Source organism: Zonotrichia leucophrys, chromosome 11 (assembly GCF_028769735.1).
Source record: "Zonotrichia leucophrys gambelii isolate GWCS_2022_RI chromosome 11, RI_Zleu_2.0, whole genome shotgun sequence".
In the NCBI taxonomy this organism is placed as follows: domain Eukaryota; kingdom Metazoa; phylum Chordata; class Aves; order Passeriformes; family Passerellidae; genus Zonotrichia; species Zonotrichia leucophrys.
The window spans coordinates 17,744,026-17,771,668 of record NC_088181.1 but is presented as its reverse complement, the minus strand read 5'-3'; the positions used below and the strand labels follow the sequence as shown (position 1 = coordinate 17,771,668).

General features: G+C 43.7%; 1 protein-coding gene across 1 annotated transcript; it reads right to left on the bottom strand.

The window, feature by feature from the left end:
- Positions 1-3,258: 3,258 nt before the first annotated feature.
- On the bottom strand, positions 3,259-25,777 carry GPI (glucose-6-phosphate isomerase). The gene is made up of 18 exons (XM_064723070.1): positions 25,554-25,777; positions 21,317-21,407; positions 20,866-20,934; positions 18,029-18,148; positions 16,088-16,171; positions 15,857-16,003; positions 14,082-14,153; positions 13,037-13,081; positions 12,199-12,252; positions 11,239-11,299; positions 9,704-9,747; positions 9,321-9,473; positions 8,907-9,036; positions 8,480-8,556; positions 7,044-7,172; positions 5,915-5,990; positions 5,765-5,831; positions 3,259-4,312 (listed from the first exon to the last, which is right to left on the bottom strand). The coding sequence occupies exons 1-18, from the start codon at positions 25,670-25,672 to the stop codon at positions 4,189-4,191; spliced, it is 1,662 nt and encodes a 553-aa protein (XP_064579140.1). The 5' UTR covers positions 25,673-25,777; the 3' UTR covers positions 3,259-4,188.
- Between the last annotated feature and the right edge of the window lie 1,866 nt (positions 25,778-27,643).

The following is a 27,643-nucleotide window of genomic DNA, read 5'->3' as shown; positions in this document are numbered from 1 at the left end:
GTCTGAACTTGTCAAACTCATTGGTTACCCACTTTCCTGACTTGGAATGACAAAACTGGTGTTTTTAATAAGTCCGAAGCCACACAAACATTCAACAGAAACCTGCAACTTCGGATTTATTTAACATTTTTTCACGGTTCACTAGCACTCAGAACAACAAACAAGATGCTCTGCTTTTATCCTGTGTCAGGGATCCTTTGAGCAGATCTTGTCTCTTGTGGCTGCAGCTAATGACAAAAGGCAGAGCTCAGCCTTTCTAGGAATTCCCAGAGAGTTGGGAGTGCTCCAGAGCAGGGTCACAGGCCAGCTCTGGACATGCAGGGAAGGCTCAGCTGCACCCTGCACACAGCCAGCTTCCAGATCCAGCAAAGATTGGCCATTCCCAGCTCCTTCCATGCCCCTAGGCAGGGACAGCCCTGCTCTGCACAGCCAGCCATAATCAGTGCCCTCTCCACAGCACTTACTGGTCTGGGCTTCAAATATTTCCTTAGAGGAAAGGCCACATAAATCCCAAAAACCAGTGTCAGAAATCCTGAAAGTGTGTCTACTTGTGAAAGCACCATCAAGTAAAATCCAGGGTCTGACAACCCAAATACTAATTCTTTTGTGAGTTTACTTTTTGAAATTTCAAGCACATCCAGCAGGTTTGGAAAATATTGTTTTAACAGAGCATCAGGACTTTGTAATTTTCTTCTCTCAGAACAAAAAATCTAAGAAAGAACACAAAAAAAGCGAGGACATAAAATATTATCTGGACATTACCAGCCCTCTGGAAATGTTTTGCATTAGGACTACTTTTTATCTGATCTATTTTGACAATCCCTCTGCCACAAAACTAACAAAAACTTGAGGTTTTCTTTCAGAGAGGGTAGAGCCATTCAGTTACTAGCATTAAAGTTTGACTGAGATAGAAGCCAAGAGCAAGCTCTTCTCTGCTGATTTGTCATTAATAATTCAAGTTGCTTAACTCTTCTCTCTGGAAACCAAACAAAAAAAAATAACAGCTGGAATTTCCAAAGCAGAATAATTTCAAGAGCATCTAAACATAAACACTATGCCTGAAATAGGTGAAGAACAAATGAGGCAAAGCTATCTTCTTTTCTTCCATACAGGCTCATGACCTGAGCACTGCAGATCTGTAAATCTCTTTATTCCTCCATAGCAGCAACAGGTTCAGCTGAAGTTCTGGTATAGTTTGGGAACTATATTTATAAGATAAATACAATTTTATTGATCTTATCCTCCTTCAAGGTTTCAGCATAAGCTCATGATATCTGCAGGAACTCCACATGTGGCACAGGACAGTTTGGAAATTAGAACAGTCCCAGCAGATCAGATCACTGATCTGGCTTGGCCAAAAGGGATCACTCATTGATTATTCCTGCCAAATCCTCTTTAAACAGAAGGGCTTGAAGAGGCCTTCCCAGGCATAGCTCTTTTGAGATAGTCTTTTTATATCAACTGCTATACAAACATATTCCTCTGTTAAACTCAAACCCACTCAATCTATATTAAGTATATGTCCAGTGGGAATACAATATAAGTTTAGCATAATTTTCTTTAAGTATTAGATTTTTCCCATGAATACAGTAATTACTTTCTCAAGAACTCCTAAAATACATTCATAGATGAATTTTGACATTGAGATGCTATTACTATTAGAGAGTCAAATTAGCATTGCAAGCATAAAATATATCATCAACTTAACTTACATTGACTAAAGCATCTGCACACAGTGTTTCCTCAGAGGCTTTCACAAGGAGCAGGTCTTGTAGGCAATGAAGAGGGTTGAAGATTAGGGATTGTGTGCCATTTTAGGGGTAGGACAACCTTCTGCTTAGTTCAGGCACATCATTACCTTTCACCCTCTCTTGTAAATGACAACACAGCTCTATCAGACCTCAGCCATACTCATTACAATCATCCCAGATGTACTTGAATGTGTTGGAATTTCTCATTACCAGAGCACAATTTATGCAGAAATCACTTTTATTCTTTCAGGAATGTGGTGGCCTGCTATTAAACGGAAGGATCGAAAGCAGTTCAGTGGAGCTCAGGAAAGTGAGTCACGAAGCGGCTGCGTGTCAGGGCACAGGTCAGGAAACAGCGCAGAGTCCCTGCAAGGGAAAGGCAAAGACCCAGAGGCCACAAAAAGTTCCTGTCGCTGACAGCAGGTTCCTGAACCCTATGAGGGTTTTACACCGTCTCCTCTTCAAACCGCAGCCACAGACTCTCCCTTGCACGTTACTTGTGGCCTCCTCAAGCAGTGCAGGGAAAAGCAGCCCTTTTTAAAGCCTCTTTACGGCTTTCCTGCTGTGTTTGCCCGCAGCCCCGCGGCGCTCCGGCCCCGAGCAACCCCTGGCGCAGTGTGAGCCCGGGGGTGGCGGTGCGGGCAGCGGCGGGCTCGGTCCCGCACGGTGCCCTCCTGCCTTTCCCTCACGGCGGCGGAGCGGGCAGCGGCGGGCTCGGTTCCGCACACCTTTCCCTCACGGCGGCGGAGCCGGAGGTGGCAGTGCGGGCAGCGGCGGGCTCGGTCCCGCACGGTGCCCGCCCGCCGATCCCTCATGGCGGCCAGGGATGGCGGTGCGGGCAGCGGCGGGCTCGGTCCCGCACGCCTTTCCCTCACGGCGGCGGAGCCCGGGCGTGGCGGTGCGGACAGCGGCAGGCCCCATCCCGCACGGTGCCCACCCGCCTTTCCCTGATGGCGGCGGAGCCCGGGTACGGCATGGCAGCGGCGGGCTCCATCCCGCACGGTGCCCGGCCAACTTTCCCTGATGGCGGCGGAGCCCGGGGATGGCGGTGCGGACAGCGGCGGGCTCCATCCCGCACGGCGCCCTCCTGCCTTTCCCTCATGGCGGCGGTGCGGGCGGGCTGAGCGCTGAGGGCCGTGCCGGCAGGGGGCGCCCTGTGCGCGGCCATGATCCCTCAGGGAGCGGGGCGGGGCCGGGCCGGGCGCGCAGGGAGCGAGCGGGCGGGGAGAGGAGAGAGCGGAGCCGAGCACCTGAGCACGGCGGGAGGAGAGCGTTAAAGCCCCGGTGAGAACAGGCTGCTTCCCTCTAGGGTTCTCTTTTCATATGGAAATATCGCTCCATCGGTCCTGAGTTCTGCAAGCAGCGGGTGAAAGCCCGCAGAGGTGCCAGAGCAGGCAGGCTCAGCCCGCAGCACCCAGCCCTGCCAGTGAAGCCACCCGGCAGATGGGCACTGAGGGGTTTCAGCTCACACAGTGCAGGCACCATTGGGGGCATGAGAACCAAAGTGTCCTTTTAATGCTTGTGTCTTACCTTTATTAAAGGTGTTACAGAACAATAGCCAGAGCATGCCAGTTTGCTAGCAAGGAGGTTAACAGTAGAAGAGAACAAAAGAGGATAAACAACATATTGACATCAGGTTTCTCTATTTCTTTCATTGTTGTTATCAGACAGTGATGCTGATTAAACAGTGAGAAATTGCCCCTGAAGGATACCAAAAATATTTCTTCTCCAAGTGATCCCAAGCTTTTGCTTCAGAAACTCTGGAAAACTGTTTGGAAAAGTTAAGATACCACTGTCTCTTCAGGAACCTTCTTCCTTTTTGGATAGCTGTCCACATAGCTTACAGACAAAACAGGACATCTTTTACCAAACATCAGTAAACTTGCATTTTCACAGTAGCACTGGGGGGAAAACAAAGTCTGTATCTTGCTCAAAAGGGATGAAATGTAACCGAACAACCTACAGCTGTAGGTCTGATTCTTTAAACACATTCTAGTTTCCAGCTTACAGCAGAACCAGTCCAGAAAGACAGAAGTCGGCTCACTTGGCTTCAGAGGACCTTACACAGTGAGTGAGGCAAATGTTACTAGGGCTGCACTTCAAAAATAGAGTGAAGAAGTTTTACTCATCCACCATACCATTTATTTTCTAGTATCAGTAGGTGACCATCTTTAAGGAAGTTGAGGGATAAGAATTGAGGAATATACCAGCTGCACTTTACAGATTAACAGCCACAGAAATAGAAAGCAACTCTACAATCTCAGGGTTTCACAAAACTAGTTTCATTTGTAACACTTGACGCAACAAGATTAACTGCAACAAGTGAAGAGCTACATCTGTAAAGTGCTATTTTTGTTAAAAGTGGCTAAAAAAGCACATCTACAACAGATTTGGGTACTCGGTGGTGAGATTGTCGATGTCCTCTAAGTATTTCATTTCAAGCTCTGTGTTTTTTGATGAAATTGATGAGCCCATTTGTTGAGCTATCATGAGATGTCACTGGAGCATCTGACTCCAGTTCAGGCTCAATTTTCTTGGCAAGTTGTTTTCCAAGCTCAACTCTGCATTTATAAAAGCAGGAAAAGAAAGAAAAAGCAATGTTAGTGCTAAAAACTGACAGTATTTACTATAAGTCATTGATATTAAAAATAGAAGCCAATAAAAAGTAACTTCCCAGTAAATACTGTGATGTTTTACCCCTCAAAAATTACTGGTGAAGTATTCAACTCAGTGCCATTCATGAAAAACTGGAGTTCTCATTGTTCCTTAGCTGAGCAGACAGCTCAAATTACAGGATGTCTAAATGAACAATTTGTTTTCACAGTCAAGCAGAGTCTTTTCACCTCAGTATTCACTTGTGTTATGCAGAGCGCACTCAGCTGGCTCCTGTTCACTGCTGAACAGGACAGTGCTCAGAGCACTGATTTGTGTCACCCAAACAATGCCCAGCTGAGCTACAGCCTGGAAGCACCCCCAGCACCTACCCAGGAGTTACAGCCCCCCTAAGAACCCAGGATATTGCAATAACTGCAAGGAACAAGGCTGGTTCTACAGCATCCCCACCTTTCAGTTTTGGCTGCCATTCTGGAATTTCATGTGTGGCAGTAAAAGCTGTACTTACTCCTACCACACTCCTGATCTCAGAGTTTATAGCAGACATCAGCTTGTACTAGACACAGTCTGCCATTTTCAGCTTCTGCTGCAGTATCTGGTTATAGAACAAGCTGTGGTAGCCCAGCACCAAAGCATGCACACAAAGACTAAGGCAGCTTAGTGTAAACTGATATTCTACACCTGTGGAGCAAATGTGCTCTTCAGAACAACCCCTCACAGCCAAGGCAGGCTGCACCTGAACAATCTTATTTCCCAATCCCTCTACCTAAGCTACACAGTATGTTTTCAGTTCATATTACTACAGATGAAAGAACATGATTAACTCCTGAGTACATTTTTCAGTGACACAGTGACAGATTCCCCCGAGCTGCTGCTGCACACATGGAGCTCCAGCACAGCCCTCAGTCACAGATGCAGCCTGCATGAAACCAAGGGTGCTGCATACACACACCTCTGCCAGAAATGCTGTCTCTCCAGCACAGGAAAATTAAGAGATAATCAATCTTTTGCTCATCAGATGCCACTCAAACTGCCTACTAATCTAGAGGTAAATAATTCTTTTTTCCACGCTACAGAGAAAACATTTTCCTTCCTAATTTTCAGAGCATGTGTTCAGCCTGCTTGACTGTTTTCCTCACTACTGCATCTTTTTTACATTCATAGTATTTTTCTAAATTCAACAGAGGTCCTTAGCCAAAATTGTTATCTACAAGTCATTATGCATTATAGCATGCATCATTATGCATTATAACCTATCCCCAGAAAATCTGTTGTCATTTGTAACTATCCCAAAATCATGTGTTCCAAGTATAAAACCCTTTGGATTGTCTTTTCTCTAACTCATGATAGATTCAAGAATCTGTCAAGAAGTATACAAGACACAAACCAAGGAAACTTACCCCCACTGGTCATAACTGTTAATGTCCCAGACAACTCCTTGAACAAATATCTTGTGTTCATACATGGCTATAAAGCAGAAAGAGATTTATCAATAAACTCGATCACAAAGTCTTCATTAGAATTCACAGATGAGAAACGTATTTACTTACCAATGATGGCTCCCAGGGTGAAGGGGTTGAGTTTTGTAAACATGATGGAATTGGTTGGTCGATTTCCCTCAAAGACCTTTCAAAACAAGAGATACATTGTCACCCAGTATGTTATAAAAAGCACATCAGAAACTTGCAGGTTTAGTCTTCATTAGAGTGCACACCACCCTATTTGCATTAGTAGCAAATACAAAGTTCTGAAAGCTTTAAAGGCCTTCAACCATAAAATTGTACAATTCAGACATTTTTTTTTTTACAAACACAACAGAAAATGTGTCTCCAAGTGAGGGAATCCAGGAAATTCCTCTGGCTGCCCTGGAGGACTTGAGACCCTGTCAGGGGGCTCAGAGACCTTGGCACAGAGCCCCAGACCCCTGTGCCTTTGATTTAGCCCTTAGGAAAAACAATTACCAACCTTACATGAAGAATTACAAGCCAAAAAAGTTAAAGTAGAATGATAGTGAATTTATCACAGGGTGAAAAATAGATTTTTTGGGGTTTTTAGAATGGGGGTTCAGGAGGGAAGATGGAGGGAACTGGGCATGTCCAGCCTTTCTCCTCCTTCTTGGCCTCCATCTTCTGCTGTGATGGTGGCACTATAGGATTGGTTTAGAGTAGAAGCTCACTGTCTAACATGGGTGATAGGTAATGGAAAATAATTGTAAATACTGTACATGTAGTTTTTAGTACAAAAAGGTAACACCCCCCAGGGGCCAGGCAGGAGTGCCCTGGACTGTCTTGCTGAGCAGACCTCAGCAGGGCAGGAGAAAGAATTTTATAGATAAGGTACAATAAACAACCTTGAGACCAAAAAATGAAGAGCCCTGACTGCTTCTTCAACCACCAGGCTGGGAAAAGAGACTCTCTAACTTATCTCAGGGTCACTCTGACCAGCAAGAGACCCCAAGATCCAAGCACCATTGCTGGCCACTGTGGGCTACAAGAAGTAACCCAAGAGTCACTGGGCAGTGTTGAGATAACCTGTGTTTCTGGAACACCTCCAAGGCCTCAGAGCCACAGTGCTGCTCCCAGCCTTCCCCCAGTGCCCTGCCAAGGTGCCATCGGTGCCACCCCACTCCAGCTGCCCTGTCACCCCCAGCACAGCCCCCACACCACAGCCCCCGGGCACCTTGTGGGGAAGGAGCTTCTCCAGCGCGTCCCCGCTCAGCCCGGCCGCCTGCAGCTCCTTGCGCGCCTCCTCAGGCGTCTTCCCCTTCATCAGCGCCTCCGTCTGAGCCAGGAAGTTGGCCAGAAGGATCTAGCACGTACCAACAAACACAAGGTACTGTTTGCATAGCTGGAATACTGGCACCTGGTGCTTGAGCCTATACCAAAACCTAGTCCAGACTTACAAATCAGTTTTAGCACTGTGGCAGTAAAATATGTATCAGTTTTAACACTCTGGCAGTAAAACATGTATCAGTTTTAGCTATTGCTTCTTACCTCAGAGTGCCAGGGACTTAGTTACTATTATTACATGTACTAAAGTCTATGTATCCAAAGACAACAAGGACAGTTCTGCAGAATCCTGCTCCTGCTCAAGCTGGCAGCAAGTTTCCTAAAGGCACCAGAGGAGCCTGGGCTTCACACAGCCCTTTCACCCAGTGTAATCTATGATTTTATCTCATTCTACACCACCTCATGGAAAGCCAGGTGCAAGGATTAGGCAAAGGTAACCCAGCTAAGATGTATTTACTCATCTGTATGCAGGAAATCCTCACAGCTTACCATACACCAATCCCTACCAATGCAGTGCAAGGTTCTAACTAATTGCTCCCAATCTAATGCTAGCCTGAAAATTTATTTTGGTTTTATCCTACCTGAAGACACAATAAGCCTTTTATAGTCAAATGAAACCTTTTTTCCTGTTGTTTTGTGAAGTCATACTTAGAATTTTCACCTGTATTTGGTCTTACTTGACAAAAGATTACTATTACACAATGCTAATAGCACTTGTAATCTCAAATCACGACAAGAGTGAAATTCAGCGACTAAAGATGCTTTTTGTGAAGTATGCAGGAAATAGTTAACCAGAACATGTTTCCACCCTCAGAAGTTAAGAACAATTTTAGTTCATTGAAAATCCTTAGTCAGATGATAAACTAAAAACTGGACAGGTTATGAACATCTCTATAGAAGGCCATCACCCCAGCCATACCATTACATTCACCAAATTTTGTTCTAGAATTGAATTCTTGAAAGCTTCCTCAGAGATGGTGCCACATCAGGTCTGAGAATTTGCTTCTTCCTCCTCTCCAAGAACTACATTCCTTAAAATTCTTCAAGGAATTTTAAACAACTAATAGCTCAACTCTTTCCAGCTTCAGTAGGCCCACAGGAAACACCACTGTCACTGCAATCACTTCAAGAATAAACATACCACTGCATTACCTATTACAGATAACTTGCAATTATAATCTAGGTATTTTTAAATCTGTTGTGACTGTTGACAGAGCTTTTGTGTAGAGTTTCAAAGGGACAGTTAGAAATATCACACACTGCAATACCAAGTAAGCTTCAGTGCCTTGAGCCACAAGAAATGGGGTGCCCTGACCAAGAACTCACCTTGTGATGCAAGCCATTTCTGATGGGGTGCTGGGTCTGCACTGGGATCAGGAAGTCACAGGGAATCATGCGAGTTCCTGTAAGAAAAGCCAGGTAAATAACTCTGCACCAGGTAAGGCTTAGAAAACCTTCACTTCTCACCCCATTTCCACAGTTGCTGGAAGACTCAGTCATTTTTACAAGCTTTATAGAAGAGCATTATTATTTGTAGCAGGGGGGAAGTAACAATGCAGCTCAGGAGTTTCAGCTTTGTTTGTCCTTCTTACTGTAGTTAAAACCTGCATCTTGTAGCCTTCACAAGTTGCTAATTAAAAACCCCATAGCAATGTGATGCCAGCTTAGATAGAGGAGTCCAACCTCTAAACAAGTGCAGACTCAGCAGCCATTCAGACTAATTCCAGAAGAAAGTATTTAACAGTTTGCTTACCTTGGTGAATGAGCTGGTAGAAAGCATGCTGCCCATTGGTGCCAGGCTCTCCCCACACAATAGGGCCAGTGCTGTAGTCCACACGAGAGCCTTTCTTGGTAATGTATTTGCCATTAGACTCCATGTCACCCTAGAGAAGGGAAGGGCAGGATCACTCAGTATCAGTTTCCATACATACTTCAACTGCAATAAATAGTGCTTGTTTATAGGAATTTTCTAAGCATGAGGGATACAGCTGACTCATTTATGGACATCAAGATAACAGTGTATGAGGAAAAGGTCTAAGTGAGGAAATAAGCTGGCATTGATCTTGGCACCAGTCTCGAGGCAATTGAAGGCACGCACTAAGTGACTGCAGCTTTATCTCCCACACACACAGAGGATGCTCTGGCTGCAGGCTGAGGCCAGCCCTACCTGCTGGAAGTAGGCAGCGAAGCGGTGCATGTACTGGTCATAGGGCAGCAGGGCGTGCGTCTCACAGCCGTAGCAGTTGATGTACCACACCCCCAGCATGGCCAGCAGAACCGGCACGTTCTTCTCCAGGGGGGCAGTGTGGAAGTGATTGTCCTGCACCACACAAAGCAAAGTTACACTTCTGACAAAGCAACTGCCATCCCTCCCAACTCCTGCATTGTTTATATTGTTATGTCGATGCAGTGTGAGCTCCCCACAAACTGTCATTTTAACATTATTGATGAGAACGTGGGGAGCTGGACTTTAGAAATCAACGTGCCTCCTATTTCCTTACTAACAACTTTTAAAGAGGAACAAATCTGAAATGGGCACCCCACACTCACCATCCAGTGGGCTCCTGCAAGCAGATTCTCAAAGTTGTCAAAACCTAACAATGGAAAGAAAACAGTTTGTATTTACTATTACAACTCAAGCTTCATTTTTCCTATAGAGACAACTGTGAAACAGTTTTGATTCCTTGTATGCAGCCAGACTCCCAATTACTAATCAAGTTTAAAGGTGCACTCAGACTTCTCCTGATATTGCATCCCATAAGCCAGACATTCACTTATGCTTAAAGCCCAGACTTCAGAGGAAGTCCAACTTCATGAAACTTAACTCAAAAACCTTTGCCTAAAATCTCCATTCAGGCAGAATGAGCAACCAGAAGGAAAACAGAAGCCTTTAATACAGAGCCTACTTTGAGGCCACAGTTTTTAGCAAGTTTGAATACTTAATCACAGCCTGTTGGAGACACATCTGGCAAAAAAACAGGGCAAGGCTAGCACAGCAGGGATTTCTGCACTGGTGTGAGAAAGAACAGCTCTAATAAGACATTCTCAAAGAAAAAGGCTACTCCTCACTTCCCTGTTCTTGCTAACAATTCACCTGAGCTTCCTTTGCTTTGTAGTTAGGGTATTTAAACCTCCACTCACTTTCCAAATGAATAGTTCCACTAAGGCTAGTCTTTCTTGAAAAAACAGAAATCCTGATTCACACATAGCAGTTGGGAGGTGAAGTGTTGCTGGACTCAAAGCAGGAGCTGTACCTGTGGTCAGAGGCCAGCTGTGGGAGTTGAGGGCTCTAAGAGGAAGAAGTGGAGATAGGCTGGCATGTCAGCAGTCAGCACCAAATCTGTCTGACAGCAGCAGTGAACAGTTTATTGCAGATGAAACACTAAGTGTCTGACTTGTTTATTCTGCTCTTATAATAGGTTTTTCTACACATGAAAACTCCTATTCATATAATTCCAAAAAATACCAAACCCAATGTTATTCTCCTAATCCCAGTCTAAGAGAATTCTAGCTTTTGCCTAGAAAAATAAATGACATTACAGTTTCAGACTTTAAACATCTGAAAACAGTGATGAGGGAACAAAAGTAATCATCAGGCTCTATAGCCTAGACAAAATACTGGAAACAAAAGGAATTAATAGCATAAGAACACAGTTAACAATGCTAAACAGAGCTCATATGCAGAACCAGAGACAGGATTTTGGTGTTAGTGTGTGTATACTAAAAGATACTAAATACCCTGCTTCAAGTTTAGCAGTGTCACACGCAAGGTCTGATTTTCAACACTGCCACAGCTTTACATAAATCAGGCACTTTTGGCTTTGTGATTAAAGCAATGCAATTTTACTATTTGTCCCCAAGTATGGGGTAATTTCCAAAACTGTATTTGCAGTACTAAAATACCAACATTTCCGTTACATTCCAGATCATTTTTTAGCACCCACATCCAAGCACTCAGAGCAGGCAGGTAAATAGTATTTGCCCCAAATCTGATTCACAATCCACTGCTGTTAATGCACTCCACAGTTACATTCCTGAAGCAAACAGAGCAATTCTTGGCACAGTGACATCCCAGGAACACCTACCAATATGCAGGGCAATGGAGAGACCAATGGCAGACCACAGGGAGTAGCGACCACCAACCCACTGCAAACAAGACATGGCTGAGTTGGAGAAGTGCAAGGATTTTACATTCAAACTATTAGAAAACAGCAGTGTGTGTTTAGACTGTTCCCAGCAAAATCAATACTCCTTCACTATAATTCACTATATATATATTTGGCATAGTCAAGGGAACCTGCACTTCACAGTGCACCCTAATGAACACCTTTTTTGAGAGTCTGATGTTACCCTACTTGTCCAATTTTTATAACATCTCTTAAGTAAATAGCTTGATTCCAGTTAACTTCCAAATCCTTGATTTGTAGCTTGTATAACTGCTTTCATAATACCACTGCTCTACAGGGAAAGCCTGCTTCAGCAAAATTCTGACACTTGGGAAAGGTAACATTCCAAACAACTTCTGAACAGCAGCTTATTTGTCAGGCAATTAGTCAATGAGACATACCAACCTGTTTCTAATTAAGTAGAAGGACCAAGACTAAGGGCAGTATACTTAAAATATGCATCTGCCACAAAATGCCCGATCAGGCTCCCATTTCTGATGTGTGACCTTTACCAGGCCTAGGTTATATACCATAGACACCAACAGGCAAATGTCACAGCTTATAATAACTACTTGCATAGAGCAGTAAGTCAAGACTATCTCCTGTTACTCAGCAGCTGATTAGACAGCCAAGAACATGGAGGGCTCCTCTTCAGACCTTTGACTGGAAGATTTTAACAGACTGGGCAAGAGTTCTCTATTTGCCTTTAGTTAGGGCTTTTCAGGTATTTCAGTGGACTGAATACAACTCCTACAATTTAGGAGTTGCTGTTTTAGAAACTGCTTTTGCATTTTCAAGATATCTAGCTGGAATCATCTTACTTGCTTCAGAAAAAGCTAACAGTTAACATCTACCACATAATATCAGACATTTACTTACATCCCAAAACTCAAACATGTTCTCTGGGTCAATTCCAAAGTCTTTAACTTTAGGCTAAAATAAACATGAAAAAACACCATCAGTTAAACCAACAATCATGAAAAGCTTTACACCAAGCAAGTAAATACAAGTTTGAGATCTATTAAATAAACAATCCTACAACTACACCTGTTTTAAAAATGCATAGCATCCATCACAAAAATTACATTTTCATTTACATATTTCATTCCCAGAAATAACTATCACTACTCACTATTAAAAATCAATGCCATACATTCATTTCCTGATGAATCTAAGTGGCCATACAGTTAAAGCTGGACTGATACTCAGTTTACATTTACCAGAACCATGTCAGTCCCTGACACCCTGCCAATGACTTCAGTGCTTTTCTAGTTACTGACAGTCTCTCTGCTTCATACTTTTGCATGAAGCACCACACAGTGTGCTCATCATAAGCATTTTTCAAATTGCCTGCCCTATTTCAGCTCCTACCTAGAGTTTGAATAACATTTGCTTATATAACTGCAGTCATACACAACTTAGGCAATTAGAGGCAACACTCATTAATAACAAGTCATTCCAAGCACAAGATCCCTTGATTTCAGATTTAAAGCTTTAGCAGAAGAGCACACATCTATAATCAAAGTCCAGTCTTAGTATAGCTCAATACTCTGGAAGAGTTTCAGTTAATCTGAGTAGGAAAAAAAAGGCTTCCATTCAGAAAGAATGCTAAAATTAGGTATTCAAGCATCTTAAAGGATAGGTTTCCTTGCTAGATTTTAAGCTAAGGCTGCCTTAAAGGTACATAGGAAAAATTAACTAGATTTACTATACTTACAGCATTGGTAGACAAGGCAACAAAATGCTTGGCCACAGCTGAAGGCTGAAATAAAAATAAAAAAATAGTTAGATCTAGAATATTAACTATTTTAATTTCTGGTTATAAAGCTGATCTGCTACCATTTAAACAAAATGCTGTTGACTATCATCAGTTGTTATTAATCTGAAATCATCTTATTCACTTGCAGTGTGGGATTTGGGAGCATACCCAAAGAGAACCCTCTGGGATATTCCCACCAAAGCCTCCAGAGAGGGGCACAGCCTCTCCTTCAGTGAGTTCCCAGCCTGGACACCACCACAGCTCTGGAGCAGATGGAGCTCAATGGATACCCACCCCCCTTCCAGCCAGGGGCAACAAACCAAAACAATTGGAATTACTGATAAATATCAAGCTCCAGAGTCAGACCTCAGTCTTTCAGAAGGTGTTCTGATAAGCATGAGTTGTCTGAACAGTAGTGTAAGGAGGAATTTCAAAGCCCAGCTTTCAAACTAAGTACAGCTACCCTAACAGGAACAGGTCACTGACCATTTTAGTTACCTGAACAGGCAATATCTGCTTTTTTCCTTTAAGAGTTCAAAATAGGAGAGAATGAGCCAAACACAAGGTTTCTATTCATAGCACAGCCATCTGCCATAGAAATGTCAGTGTATTGTTCCAACCACAGCTTCACTTCTAGTTTTTAAAGATTTGGCAATAATTTAAATAATTTAGTACCACACACACTACTCTTGTTTTTTCATTACTAGTAGTTCTACCAAATTATTGGTTAGCTCTAAGCAAACACTACACTCCATTACTTAACAGGCAATATTTGGAGGAACAATGCATGAGAACCATTTATAATGAAAACCAGTGGGTTATCACTTTGATTGGACAAAACAGCCTGTCATTACCAAAGCCCTGAAATGATCTAAGTACATCATTTGCTAAGCTTGTTTGGGCTGGTACTGACTCTGCTCCAAGGCACATAGAATGACCAGGAAGAAATTGCACAACAAAAACTGCTGCATTCTGTTACTTAGGCTGCACATCTGAGACTTACATCATTAGCAGCATGCAGGAACCACTCTTTGGCTGTTTCTGCATTGGTGATGGTTTCCTGTGTGGTGAAGGTCTGCACAGTGGAAAGCAAATAAGTAAAACAGTGTTCTTAACATGGAAACAACTTCAGGTTACTAAAGCATCACATGTCACATAACTAGAGCAGAGTGATTCTAGATGTTCATAACACCCAGCTGCTGCCAGATTACAGAAAAAAGCAAGCTTATTAATCCAGTAAACACTAATATTGTTGGATTTACCCATCTAGTTTTAAACCAGTGTGTATCTGAAATTGGAATAATTATTCCTCATCTCCTGCCTTCCCATTCCCCAAATCGTTTTGCAAAACCTTGAGACTAAAATTCTCTACTTTAGTTTTTTTAGTAAAAGACCAAAGTTTTACTATTCAACTAAAAACTAATTGAACATCTAAACAGGATAACCCAGATGGACTGTCCTATTGTTCTTCCATTCCTACTTTTTCATGGAAGAGCACTCATTTCTGCCAAGACTCTTGTCATAATTTTCCTTTTGCTGATTAGAGGAAAACATTTTCCTGCTTTATGAAGTGTGCACAAAAGTTCAGTCATGCAGCTTTGCAAGTATCTACAGCCATTCTGATTTACTCAGCCATCAAAATTTAGCTTTAAGGGTGAACACTAGACTCATCCTACTCTCATCCATCTCCAGAAATACTCCATTATGAAACATAAGCCTGTTATGGAAAGAAAAAAATGCCATTCATCCTCTTCCAAACATACCCAATTAGCTAACTACAGTCTAGCAAACAAACTCAAGTGTTACTCTTTCAATCTGGCAGTTTTCTAAGCCTTTGAACCGTGATCCCTGGACTCATTATTGCAAGTGACCATCAGTATCACTGTGTGCAGTTTCCTTATTGCTCCATAAGCTGTTGCTCAGCTGCAGCAGAGCCAAGATAAGCTAATGAGCACTGCAGAGCATGACCAGCACTGCTCACACGTTCACCAACAGCAGAAAGGTTCTACTGTGCTTGGCAAATGAAGGCAACCCAAGTTATGTAACCACGGAGTTTGTCCCCACCTCCTTCCTCTGCCCAGACAAGCATTCCTCAGAGGGAGAGGGCTGCTGGAATTATTGCTTACAGAGTAAGTTCTCTGCAAGGCAAGACTTAAAGGCAGCTATTCAGTCTGCAGTCAGAAATAGGTGTCACCTTATGAAGTAGCAGCAGACTATCTTTACCTCTTTAAGTCAAGCAGCTTAGCTTTTATAGTGCTCAAGGAACTCAGCATTTAAGTTATTTAGGTGAAGGTGTTGCGACTAACCTATAAAATGGAGATTCTTAAAGAACATGCAATTCATTAATGCAAAAAACCCGGACATTTAACAAGTACACTGTACTTAAAGGATCAAAAGTCCTTTGGGAATGAAATAATATCTAGAATGCCAAAGAAATAACTACATTGGTCCTACATTCCACCTACAGAGAAGTGGAGGAAAATAAACTTCTGTGAATAAAGCCAAAACTTGCATTGACTGAGAAATAAACCCCAGACAACATGAAATTCCTGTATCTTATTTAGGTTAAGTAATTCTCAGCATTTGACTTACAGATCCCCAAGGATTTCAGCAACCAACACAACCTTGTACTGCAAGTTTAGAAAAAATCACAACAGGCCTGCTCAGAAATAATCCACACTGGAAGCCCCTGGTCTGGATATTGCTGTGGCCAGCCCTCTCTCCTGGCTGAACCCTTTACAGCAGAGCAGGCCAAGGCAGAGCTTGTCTCAGACATACCTTTGATGCAATGATGAAGAGAGTGGTGTCTGGTTTGAGTTCAGCCAGGGTTTTGGCTATATGAGTACCATCAATGTTGGATACAAACCAGACACGAGGGCCTCCCTTGGAGTACGGTTTCAGGGCTTCAGTTACCATCAGAGGGCCCTGCACAGAAGCCACAATTAGATTTTATCCTCACTGGAAGCATGCACAGAGAGATGGGCAGGGTGTAGAGAAGTCAGGGCTTACCAAGTCAGAGCCACCAATGCCAATATTGACCACATCAGTGATGGTCTTGCCAGTGTAGCCTTTCCATTCCCCGCTGCGCACCCTCTGTGGCAGAAAAACCAACAAAACACACAATGACCATTTTATACTTGCACTAAAGCTACTGATGCTAACCCAGGCCCAGGAAACAGGCTTTGTTTTCAGGTACTGTTGTAGAAAGTTGCCAAAGACAGCTTTCAAGCCTCTAGACCTTAAGGCCTACACTGAGAGCTACCTTATTAGCTAGGCATTGTGTTATGTCTGAGATAAAAGCAAAAACACTCTACAACATCAAACACAAAGAATTTAAAACTCTCCCCCTACTGTGTGAACTGCTGCAGCATTTACAGTGTTTGCTAAGGCAAGAGACACCTATCCAAAAATGATAAAATCTTGGGTATTAAACTATGTGCAACAAATACTTGAACTGTTCTTAAAGTGTCTTTAATTAGAAAGAGCTTCACTAACTAAACTGGAAGACAGTATGAATAAAGCCACAGAGATAGGAGATGTATTGGCAAACCATTCTAAAAGCTTTTCTCCTCCAACTATGCTTTGCATTAGGATTTATTTCTGGGCTGCACCTTAACAGCACATGGTCTAAGTTCCTGCTCTATTCCTGTCCTTTAAGCATCACTGAAACAAAACAAAATTGCAATCATTAACTGAAACTCTACACTGATTTTGTCCATCATCTACCACCCATGCATTCAAAACTCTACACTGATTTTGTCCATCATCTACCACCCATGCATTCAATCTGCTCCAATCACATAAACAATCTTTCTGGTATCATGAATACTTCCACGTACATTCGCCAATTCTAAAGCAATTTTTCTACATAGCACTTAGTTATGCTGATATTTGCTCTCCTTCACTACAAATGCTTAAACTTCTCATTTTTCCAAACAGAAAATCCATTTTTAGTAACAGCATTCCTGTACCACATAGATGATAGAGCCACAGTCTTAAAATCCCATCTGCAAAGTCAACTGAAACCAGCATCTTTGTTAATATTTTTAAAGAAACTGCTTGACATTTTTACTTTGCAGAGAAGACACATCCACATCAAAGTCATATTCACAGGTTCTGACAACTGAAACCATAGAGCAAACAAGAGGATGGCACCAGTGAAAACTCCTGTTTTGCACTACCAAAACCTTGGCACTGTAGAATTTCTAGCTGATTAGACACCACGGAATTTCCATGGCCATTCAAGTCTCATAGCATATGAAGAAAGTACCAAATCCACACCAGCTGGTGTCAGTTATTGTGGTTTTGGCATTTATTATTAAGAACAGAACAGAATGCAAGCCCATTCTGCATGGGTTAGAAGTATGAATTTGCAGTGAAACAGGGCACTACCACCTGGCTAAGACTCACAACAGCAACCAAGCAGGTCCAGGTCCTCACAGCCTTGTTTAAAATGCATTAAAACTACCCAGGTGGATACTCTGCAAACAGAATAGAATTAAAGTAATTTGACCTAAAACCAGGAGATCCTTAAGGAACTATTTAAGTAGAGCATAATCAAATTGCAATTGAGCTGGGAACTCCTACCTCCCTCCTGATTTTACACAAATGTTAAGAGAAAGTTTCTACCTGGTGCCGCCAATTAGTTGAAAAATTAGCAAGAAATAAAGTAATATTTGAATGGCACTTAATGATTTACAGGACTTCCAAAGTACACACAAGATTACTGCTCAAGGAACAAAATCTAGGGAGCCCATAAAGAAAAAACCAACTGGAAAGAGGGAGAGAAAAGTGGATCAATAAAATCAGCTCCAACTCCATGCTTGAGCCAGAACTATTGCAAGCCTTAAAGAAGGACACAATTCAAGTGAAGCAGCCTACAATCCACATGTAAGAACCTGGCTGGGTATAAAACAAATACATAAAAAATAAGCTGTGGTGGTACTGTACCTGACAGAAGTGCTTCATTTTGTCCAACACTTTGTTGACTTCTGGAACAACATCCTTCCCATCCACGAGGATTGGCGCATTGGAGCGATTTCTCAGGGCAATGTGAAGCACAGCTCGGTTCTGAAACAAGGGGAAAATCAGGATGAAGATCTTCCCAAGTTACAGCCCAGGGCCTCAGATCCTCATCCAGAAGGCAGAATAGTCATCAAGATTTAAAAATCCTTTCGATTAACTGGGATTAGTAGAGCAGTATTTTCAGTGTGTGTGCATACTCACATCAGTGGCTACCTCAATCACCCTCTGCTTCACCGACTCGGTGCAGGGAGCTTACAACAGCACAGTATGCCAAACTTGGGAGAAAAGGCTCAAAACCCCTTTAAAAGTTCAGAATCCAGCAATATTCATGACCCAGCTATCTTTATTTTGGCATGCTTTAGTTATTCAAGAATGAAACTGTTTCTTATTGATGAAAACACTAAAAAAATCAATTACAACAAGCAGCTGAAGTTATTTTCCCAGACATCTTCTCAATTATCCATTTAATATCTTATTACTCCATTTAATATAGGAAGAGAAATAATTTAAACATTTGACAACAAAGAATACAATAGCCACATCCCTCTAACCACTGCTCACAATTAAATGCTGCCTGAACACTTGCACACCAAATATATGTAGTGGTTGTGCTATAAGAAAAAATCTCTTAGCATGCAGGATTTATGTTACTTCTCCACAGCTGCACATAAGTCAAAGCACCAAAATCTGCCCTGTGGTTTTAAGAGCTTAACAGTTTTAATCCAGAATGAAGGAATTAGTCAATACTAATGAACAAATTAAAAAATTAGTCTGCTCTACCTCATTGTTCCACAATGAGAGGCACTGTGAGACAAAAACAACACAGACAATATGAACTGCCAAGTTATGATTTAAATACCAAATGCTAATTCAAAAATCATCGAGTTCGTGGTTACTGACTTGGAATACAAAAAACCCTCTTTCACTTGCTAATTAAAGTATACCCACTCAAATTTGGGGTGAACAGAGAAAATGTTTTGCAGCACTCAGCCATGGAATGGTATTTGGTAAGTATTGCTCAGTATCAAGCTTGAAGGATGCTTTGTCTGGTCAAGAGGAGGAATGCTTCACCTGATCTCTATGGTTAAGCAGAAGTATTCCCTAAACACCATGCAGGCTATACAGCCTGTCCCCAGGATGAGTGCTCAGATGAGTTATCCTGTAATGCTCTTTGCACCATATCAAACTCCAAGTTTTAACTCATCTGGGACAAACACCTGGCACTGACACACATGGGTGCACTATAAAGAACTTCCACATGAGCACACACCATGCAGCCAATGCCTGCAGCAAACACAGACAAGTCTAAAATTCTTCAGACAAAAATCCAAAGAATGTTCTACAGCAGATCAAGAGCAGTGGACGAGTCAGTTCTTGCCATCAAGAAGCTCCCTCACGTCCTTTAGGTTTATTCATGCTGTCTGACAGCATCCTGCTTAACACCTGACAGCTTCACATTGTCCACATGCTCCTATGCCAGAGCCAAACCAACCTTTGATATTCTGTACAAACAAAAATGATGCAAACCCCATCTGAACTGGAAGGAAGTAACTGAGGAACAGCCTGATAAGAAAAGAGGTTTCTAGACTTACAAGATACACAAAGTGGTGTCAAGACAGCAGGAAAAGAGGGAGCTAGCAGCAGAAACACATCAGTCTGATGTTGTGTTTAGGTGCTTTCTGTGCAAGTTGTACCCTTCTGACAGTTCAACTGCTACACCTGCTCTCAATACACAATGAAGAACAACTCTATAATACAGTCAGAGATAGGCTAACTCCATAATAATTTGTGTTCCATGAGGCTAGTGAAAGGCAGTATGAGACAAAACAATCTCCAGACAGATTTAAGACTCCTCACCCTCTTTCCCTGCTTTCTTTTTTCAGTAGCTACCTTTGAGAACTGAAGGCATTAATGCAGAAGGAACAGGAACCACTTCTCCAGTGAAACTGTATTTCTTTCTGTCTGTGCCTTTTCACAAACATGAATCATTCACAAACAATACAATGTCCAACTGCTGAGTTACTTTAAGCAAACAGCTTGTGCAATAGCTAAACCAGTCAATAGCCAAGTCAAAGGAAATACTGGTTTCTCTGAATTTGCCTCAAACATACTAAGTAGTCTTAACTTTTAATGCAGACTAATTAAACTCACTGTACTGTGGAGTTCCCAGTTTTCATCCCATTTTTAACATCAGAAAAAGTACAGTTGGCTTTCTATAGGTTTTAGTAAAGACTTAACCTTAACTAGAACCTTCAGATTTACAAAAGGAGGAAGGTACTCATCCTCTCACTGAAATACATGGCTAATTTCCCAAGACTGTTTATATTCTCAACTGTTAACTGCACCAAAAGACAAGCAGCATCACAGCCCAAAAGAGGAGGTCTTACACAATCCTCCCTCCATACCCTTTGGGCAGTTTACTAAGCTTTGTGGACACTACCACCAGGCAAAAAGCATGTAATGCAACACCCTGCTCCCTGTCCTTTGCAAGGTCTAACTCATCTTCCTCTCCACAAAACAGGGAAGAGGAAAAAAATACCACCAAAATCTCTAAAATAAGATGTACTGAAGGAAGGAGGTATTTTTAGTAAGAGCTGTAAAATTTCCTCTTGAAGTAGTTCAGCAAACATTACAATCACTCAGGATTTCAATGAAGTATTTAAAGTAAGCTTTTTCAGCCTTTGCTTACACAGATGCATAAACATCCATAATAAGCCCAACTGAAGTGGAAAGAACCACGGACAGGATAGAAATAGCCTTACCTCAGTGAAGTTGATCTTCTCTCCACTAAACATGCGCTCCCTGGCACTTTCCACACCCCTTGACTTTGCCTGAGAAAGGTAAATATAGATTCCTCTTAAAATAGTGAAGCCAATATGTATTACAAAGATCCAGCTACATTAAAGAGTATGAACAGTAACACAAGACAGAGAAACAAAAATTATGATAGATTAAAAGACCCACTAGATTCTAGGTAAAAAAAAAAAAAAAAACCACATTTTCCTTTTCAAAGCACATTTTTATGCAAATATGCATGGAAAAATGGCTTTGTAACTCGGGGCTAGATGACAATGCAATAATTTGAATCCTGTCAAGACTTGTAAACAGATGCCTTTTAACTTATATGTTAGCTAATGTTTATAAACAGTGCTAGAATAGTGAGTTACAGGTAAAGGTTATTTTGTTTATTAATGGAAGATTTTAAATAGTTACCAGTTCCATCAGCATTTTCATCACTTCTTCTGTAACAAGGTTCTTGGAGTAATCCAGCAAGATATCCCCATGGTCAGTATTCAGGGTCAAGCTGCCAAAAAACAAAAGGTTGTTTAATTGCATATTCCTGAGGGGTGACTGTTTTAAGGGAGACAATGGTAACTCTGCTGTAGATTACAAAAATAAGGGGAATCCTAGTTAGACTAAGTTAGGAAAGAAGAATGGCCAATTTGCCCAAAAAGTTTCATAAAATGACTGCTGGTTTTTTGAAAACAATGTTTTTCCACAATCTGAGTTAGTGTCCACTTTCTGCTTGTGAAAACCCAATCACAATTAAGTGTATTTGATGCATAGTTGGACAATCACATTTTGTTTCCACTAGCATTCTCTAGCAATAATCAGCTTTTTCCTAATGTATTATCAGAAAAGAGCTTTTCACATTCTTCTGCTGTTGGAAAATTAAACTGTCTTCCTACAGGTCCTGTCATTCTTTCATACAGAGTCTTGAACAAGCCTAATTTAAAAATCTATACAACATCATGAACAGGAATACTGCCAACTACTATGCAGAATTAAATCCCACTTGTGCATGGTTTAGTCTCACTATCCTCATTGATTCAGTGGAGGTCCCAAATTATTTAACAAATGACCTGCAAGCTGCAGCCTAACCCATCAGAATAGAGGCACTTGCAGGTTCACATCTGAGAGGAATCACAGCAATGGGAGCCCAGCAGAAGCCAAGTGAGCCCATTTGTATTTGCTATCCTTGTATCTGTGTGACAGGTTCTGTAGTTCCTCTAATCCTTTACAATATTGTTTTACCAATTTCTTCTTAGCAATAATTTCCAACCAAATCTATAAATTACTGTATCTGAAGAGCTGAATTCTGTAAGTCAGCCTTTGATAAAAGCACATCTTCCTCTCCCTGTTGCTCCACACACACCCCCACAGGAAATTGCAGCCATCTAAATTCTGTGTTTCTGCCCTGTTCATTGTCTCCCCTGCTTCTTTCTCAATACCTGAGCACAGGAGCCTGCTCTGTTATTTCAGCCACCACATGTGCCAGAGACTTCACAGGGACACACCACAGCATAATTGCTCTTCATACAGAGCAGGCAAGACTCTTCAAAGGAAGAATGGAGCTGAACTCACAATAACAGTAATAACCAGCAAGGCCTTAACATTTCAGTGGTTTCACTTACTGTTAACTTCATTAACTGTTCATTAACAGTAACATCCTTCTTAAGGTCTTAAAGTATAAGCATGAATGAGGAAAGGAAGGTGTCTTCAAGCACAGCCTCAGAACCATGTTTCTTTAATAGGAAAAGCAGTATCAGTGCTGCTAAGCACCCTTCTCCTCACGATGCCCACACCAATCCTGACACCCTGACCCCCAGCACCAGGATCCCTGGAATATGGCTAGCTACTGGAAGGACTGGTTGGGCTCACCTGCCACAACTGTTACTCAGATACAGCATGGAAGGAAAAAAGAACAAGCCTTTGATATTTGATGCAATTTATTTAAAGACATCTCAGACTTGAAGACATTTCACTAATGGTACAGCAAGACCATCAGCACACTAACACGTCTTCAGTTTCACTTCAGAGAAGTAGAACTCTTGGCATTCTCTTTCTACATTAAACTGCAGCTGATAGCCTCTCCCAGTGTTCTGCTCCACAAAGAAAAGGATTTCATGTTTACTTGAAATGTCTCTCACCTATAACTCATTACTTTACATATATGAACGAAAATCAATCTCACTAGACCTAGAAGACAAAATCTCTCATGAACTTATGGCTGGATTCAAGCCACTCCTCATTTGAAGAAACTGCAGAAATGTGCTACCCAAGACTTTCCAGGCAAAGCCAAATCAAGGAATGGCTACCAGACTTAACTTGCCACACACAAGGTGGAGCACAGAGTGTACAGTGCAATCCTGTGTAAGCCCTTACAGCAGGGATCCATCCACCCTCTGTTTGAGCAGAGGCCCCAGCCCTGCAGCTGAGCTGTGCTCTCCCAAGCACCCACTCTGCAATGCAGCAGCTCTGGCAGTGCTGCTCAGGGGGACAAGAGCCTTGTCACGTAGGCCACAGGCACCTCCAGGTGACACAGCCTTAGCCTGCAGCATCCCAATGATTGCATCTCCCACCACATTCTCCAGGTACACTCACATTCCATTTACTGTTATCCTTGACAACAGACAAGCCAAGCAGCAGGAGTGTCATTCTAACACTGTGTCTGCAACAGGGGTACCTGTCACACCCAGACATCCCTTACCTGCTGAGTATGTGATGGCTGCATCACATCTCTACTAACCTAGTGAACAACCCAGGTTGATAAGAACTCCTGCTCCTATCAGGCCTTACCTCACCACCTTGGGTGGCAAACAAGGCAAAGATCTCCTACAGGTGTGGCTACACTCCTTACCAGAAAAACAGCACATACAAATTCTGAACTAGGAAATAAAAGGAAGAAAGGATCTTTTCTATACATATTTGAGAGAATGCAGTCAGTAAGTGTAATGTTATTCCAATAATATTGAATATATACTTGTACCCAGATATAAAATACTCAGATTAAAAACAATTAACACCAGTCTGAAATTCCTCCAGAACCAGTATCCGGAAGCACTTTCACCTGGATAGGTTTCTCTTTTCCTTCTAAAGGAAGGAAGTCAATGATTTTACAACAACATCTACCAGAACTAACAAATATTCATAAACCTTAATTTCACATGAGGGTGGTTGCAAATGACACATGACCACGTGGCCAAACCTCCAGAAAACAATTTTCCACAGATTTAGCTACCATCCTGCTGCTGATCTGGCTCAGAGCAGCCAGCACTGGCAAGAGCACCAGTGAAGCTATCAGCTCTGCAATTGCACTTTGCTATGAGGAAGTTCTCCTGGACTACAACGAGATGGCTTTGCAGGAAACAGGACTGAAATAATTAAAAGAAAGGATTAAGATAGATGAAGCAAACTTAAGACTCTGCAACTGTTTACTTATGGGCAGCACAAAAGGGCATGAATTAGAGGAGCTATTTGAAATAAATAACCTCAGTAAAGACCATCTCATCAAAAAATACTGGAGATAAGGAAAACTTGCAATGGGAACTAAGTCTATTAGTGAGGATCTAGCAGATTTAATAAGATCAATTGACTGATCAATTTCTTAAAAATAAGAAATGGCCCCTGTTAAAAGGGCCAGGTGAAGTCAGTACTCAAAAAATTCAGCATAATTTTCCCATCGATTCAAACTATATTTCACATATATATATGCAGGACTTCATATACCATTTTCAATTACAATGTAAGAATTTTCTAATGAGCTCAAAAGGGAGGATAAATCCCTTTACGCAGGACAGCAATGAAAAGCTTGATGCACGCAACAAGTCTTATCACAACACTCTAGAATGGAAGGTCGTTTTATCTCTATAACTCAGGCTCGCTTTAAAACTCAAATCTGGGATGCATCTCATAATATCAGACTTTTCCGACTGCTGCTATAGTACAACAAGGTAACCCCACACATGCCCTCTCAGCAGGGCCTCAGGCAAACAGAAAATCCGTGTCCCACTTTACAAGATGAAGGCGCTGAGCGCTATCACCATGCCTCCACTTGTTACTTCCTCCTCTATGCACTACAAGGCATTTTCTGTAGCAGCGATGGCGAGAGGCGAAGGAGGGCTAAACCCCCTCACGGCCCCCGCTGCCGCCTCAGGGCGGGCTCGTACGGGCACAGGGGGCTCAGGGGATGCGCGGCCCCTCGCGATTGTATCGCGGAGCTTATCGTGACTAAGCACGGCGTGCAGGAGGCTGCGAGTGCCGCCCCACAGTGCGGCTGTGCGAGCGCAGCGGGCGCTGTGCTGCCCGGCACGTACCCTGCTGCAAGGATGAGTCAAGGGCAGGCGGCGCGGCCGCCCCCCGGGCGCAGCGAGCGGCTCCCCCGCCCCCGGCCCGGCCCCCCCGGCTCATGTGCCCGGGCCGCCATCGGCCTCGCACCGCCCGCCGTGGCGAGCACAGCACCGCGGGCCGAGCGCCATCCGCTCCCCGCCGGGGCTGCGCGGGGGGAGCGAGCGGAGCGGGGCCACGGCAGCCCTGCCCGCCAGGCCCGGCCGCGCCGCGCCCCTCGCCGCCCCGGCTCCCCGGGCCCCGTACGCGGCACCGCCCGGGCGCGGCAGCCCCAGGGCCCGCGGCCGCTGCCCCGCTCAGCCGTTGGGCCGCCCGGCCTCACCTGAACTTCTGGAAGCGATCCTTGTCGGCCTCGAAGAGCTGCCGCAGGACGAGCTTGGAGGAGTTGGCCTTGTGCCACTCCACCAGCTTCTTGAAATGGGGGTCGCCAGACAGCGCCATGTCCACGGGATGAGCAGGCGAGGCGGGATGAACCGGGCAAGGCAGATGAGCTCTTGCCTCCTCTTCCGCTTTTATAGCGGCGACGCGGCCTCCTGCGGCCGCCCCGCCCCGGCCGAGCCCGGCCCGGCCCCGTCCCCGCCCTCCGCTGTGGGATTCCCTCCGTGCCGCGCCAGACGGGGAGGAGCGGCCTGCGGGTCCCGGCGCGGGGGTGGCGGGGACTGGAGCTGGAGCTGGAGCTGGAGCTGAGGCCGAGGCCGAGGCCGAGGCCAGAGCTGGGGCCGGGCGCCCCGGGGAACGCGTAGCGCTCCCGGTTGTAACTCCCGTGTGAGAGAATCGCTGTGTCCCCGCCACGGCTCAGCGCCTCCCGGGGCCAGTGTCCGCCCGCGGCTGTGCGGGTGCACGGTGAAAACGCCGTCCCTGTCGGGCTGGTTTTACCCCGGGCCCGTCCTGCGGCAGCGCACGGAGGCGGCCTCAGCACCAGCGGGGACAGGGCTGGGACAGGGCTGGTGACAGCGCGGACAGGGCTGCGTGACACCCGCAGCGCCACAGCCGCGCACGCCGGGGCACCGGGTGCTGCCCTGGGTGTCGGACCCCTGCCCGTGTTCCTGGATCCCAAACCCCTGCCCGTGTCGCTGGGTGTCAGACCCCCCTGCCCGTGTCACTGGTCACCAGACCCCTGCCAGTGTCCCTGTTGCTCTCACCCCTGCCCGTGTCCCTGTTGCCCTCATCCCTGCCTGCCACCCCGTGTCCATCACACCTGGCTGAACTCTGGGCAGGCCAGGGCAGGCAGAGCAGCAGCTGTGCCATCCTTGGGGGCAAAAGCTGTTCTGGGCATAAAGCAGGATGTTGTTGAAACATGGGTGTATAAAGGAGTTTGTCAAATTCCAGAGATTGCATTCTGCAGCTTAGGGGAGCAAATCCCAGTGAAATCATGTTTTAAGTACCTAAGCTCCTTTATGGATCTGGGCCCAAATCAGAGTCACAGAGCGTGAACTTGACTCAGAGCACTAAAATCACAGCCCAAGTCTTAAGCTGCAGAATCAGCATCTTGTCCTTGTTGCAAAACAAAAAGCATTCATAATTGATCCTTAGCAAAAGTTCTTCCATACCTCACTCTTGCTTGTTTCTAAGGCTTGCTTTTTCAGACTTAAAATAACTGTTTCATAGACCAAAACATTTTTCTTCAGCAAAATAAATCTTAATCACTTGATATATTCTCAGGGGTTTTTTACATCTTTGGAGGCCACTCTCAGCCTTGCCAGTCATAGGTTTGGACAACTTCACCAAGACAGAACTGCTTCTTTCATGCACCCTAATCTGCCTGGACATTTTTCACTGCATGTGGTTCCCTGCATGCCTTCAAGTAAGGCAGGAAAATACAATGGCAAAAATTAAACTTTGGAGTTGATTCCACAGAGGAGAGCACAAGGGCCCAGTAAGTCTTTAACAAGACATATCATGCACACTGCCATGTCACCTTTACATGTTTTCCTTCCTGTCTAAGACCTTTATAAACAACACTGGATAATCACAGACTCCTTTTCAGTCAGAAACTGTAACCCAGTTGTAACCTGTGATGTAAAATTCTTTGGCTTAATAAATATCTTCTATTAGTCACAGGGAGAGAACAAATACTCTTTTTAAAAATGTTAATCATACTGACAGCATTTGATATTCAGCCATGAAACTCCTGACTCACCTGTCAGATTTCTCTCAAACCAGGGGAAGCAGAACTCATTAAAGTGTTCTTACCACATCCCTATCAAATCCAGGGGTCTCATACACACATTTTCCCAAGCTTCTCTGCTGTTATCAGCAGTAGGCATTTTTCCCAGAGCCTCTTTCTTCTGACCAGCCAAAGGCCTGCCATTTTTACACACTAACAGCCGCTTCTCCTGCAGCTCCTCCCAGCTATCCTGTCATTTTTTAATTGATGATAATGTCTCAATTTTGCACCAACTTTTCCACCTT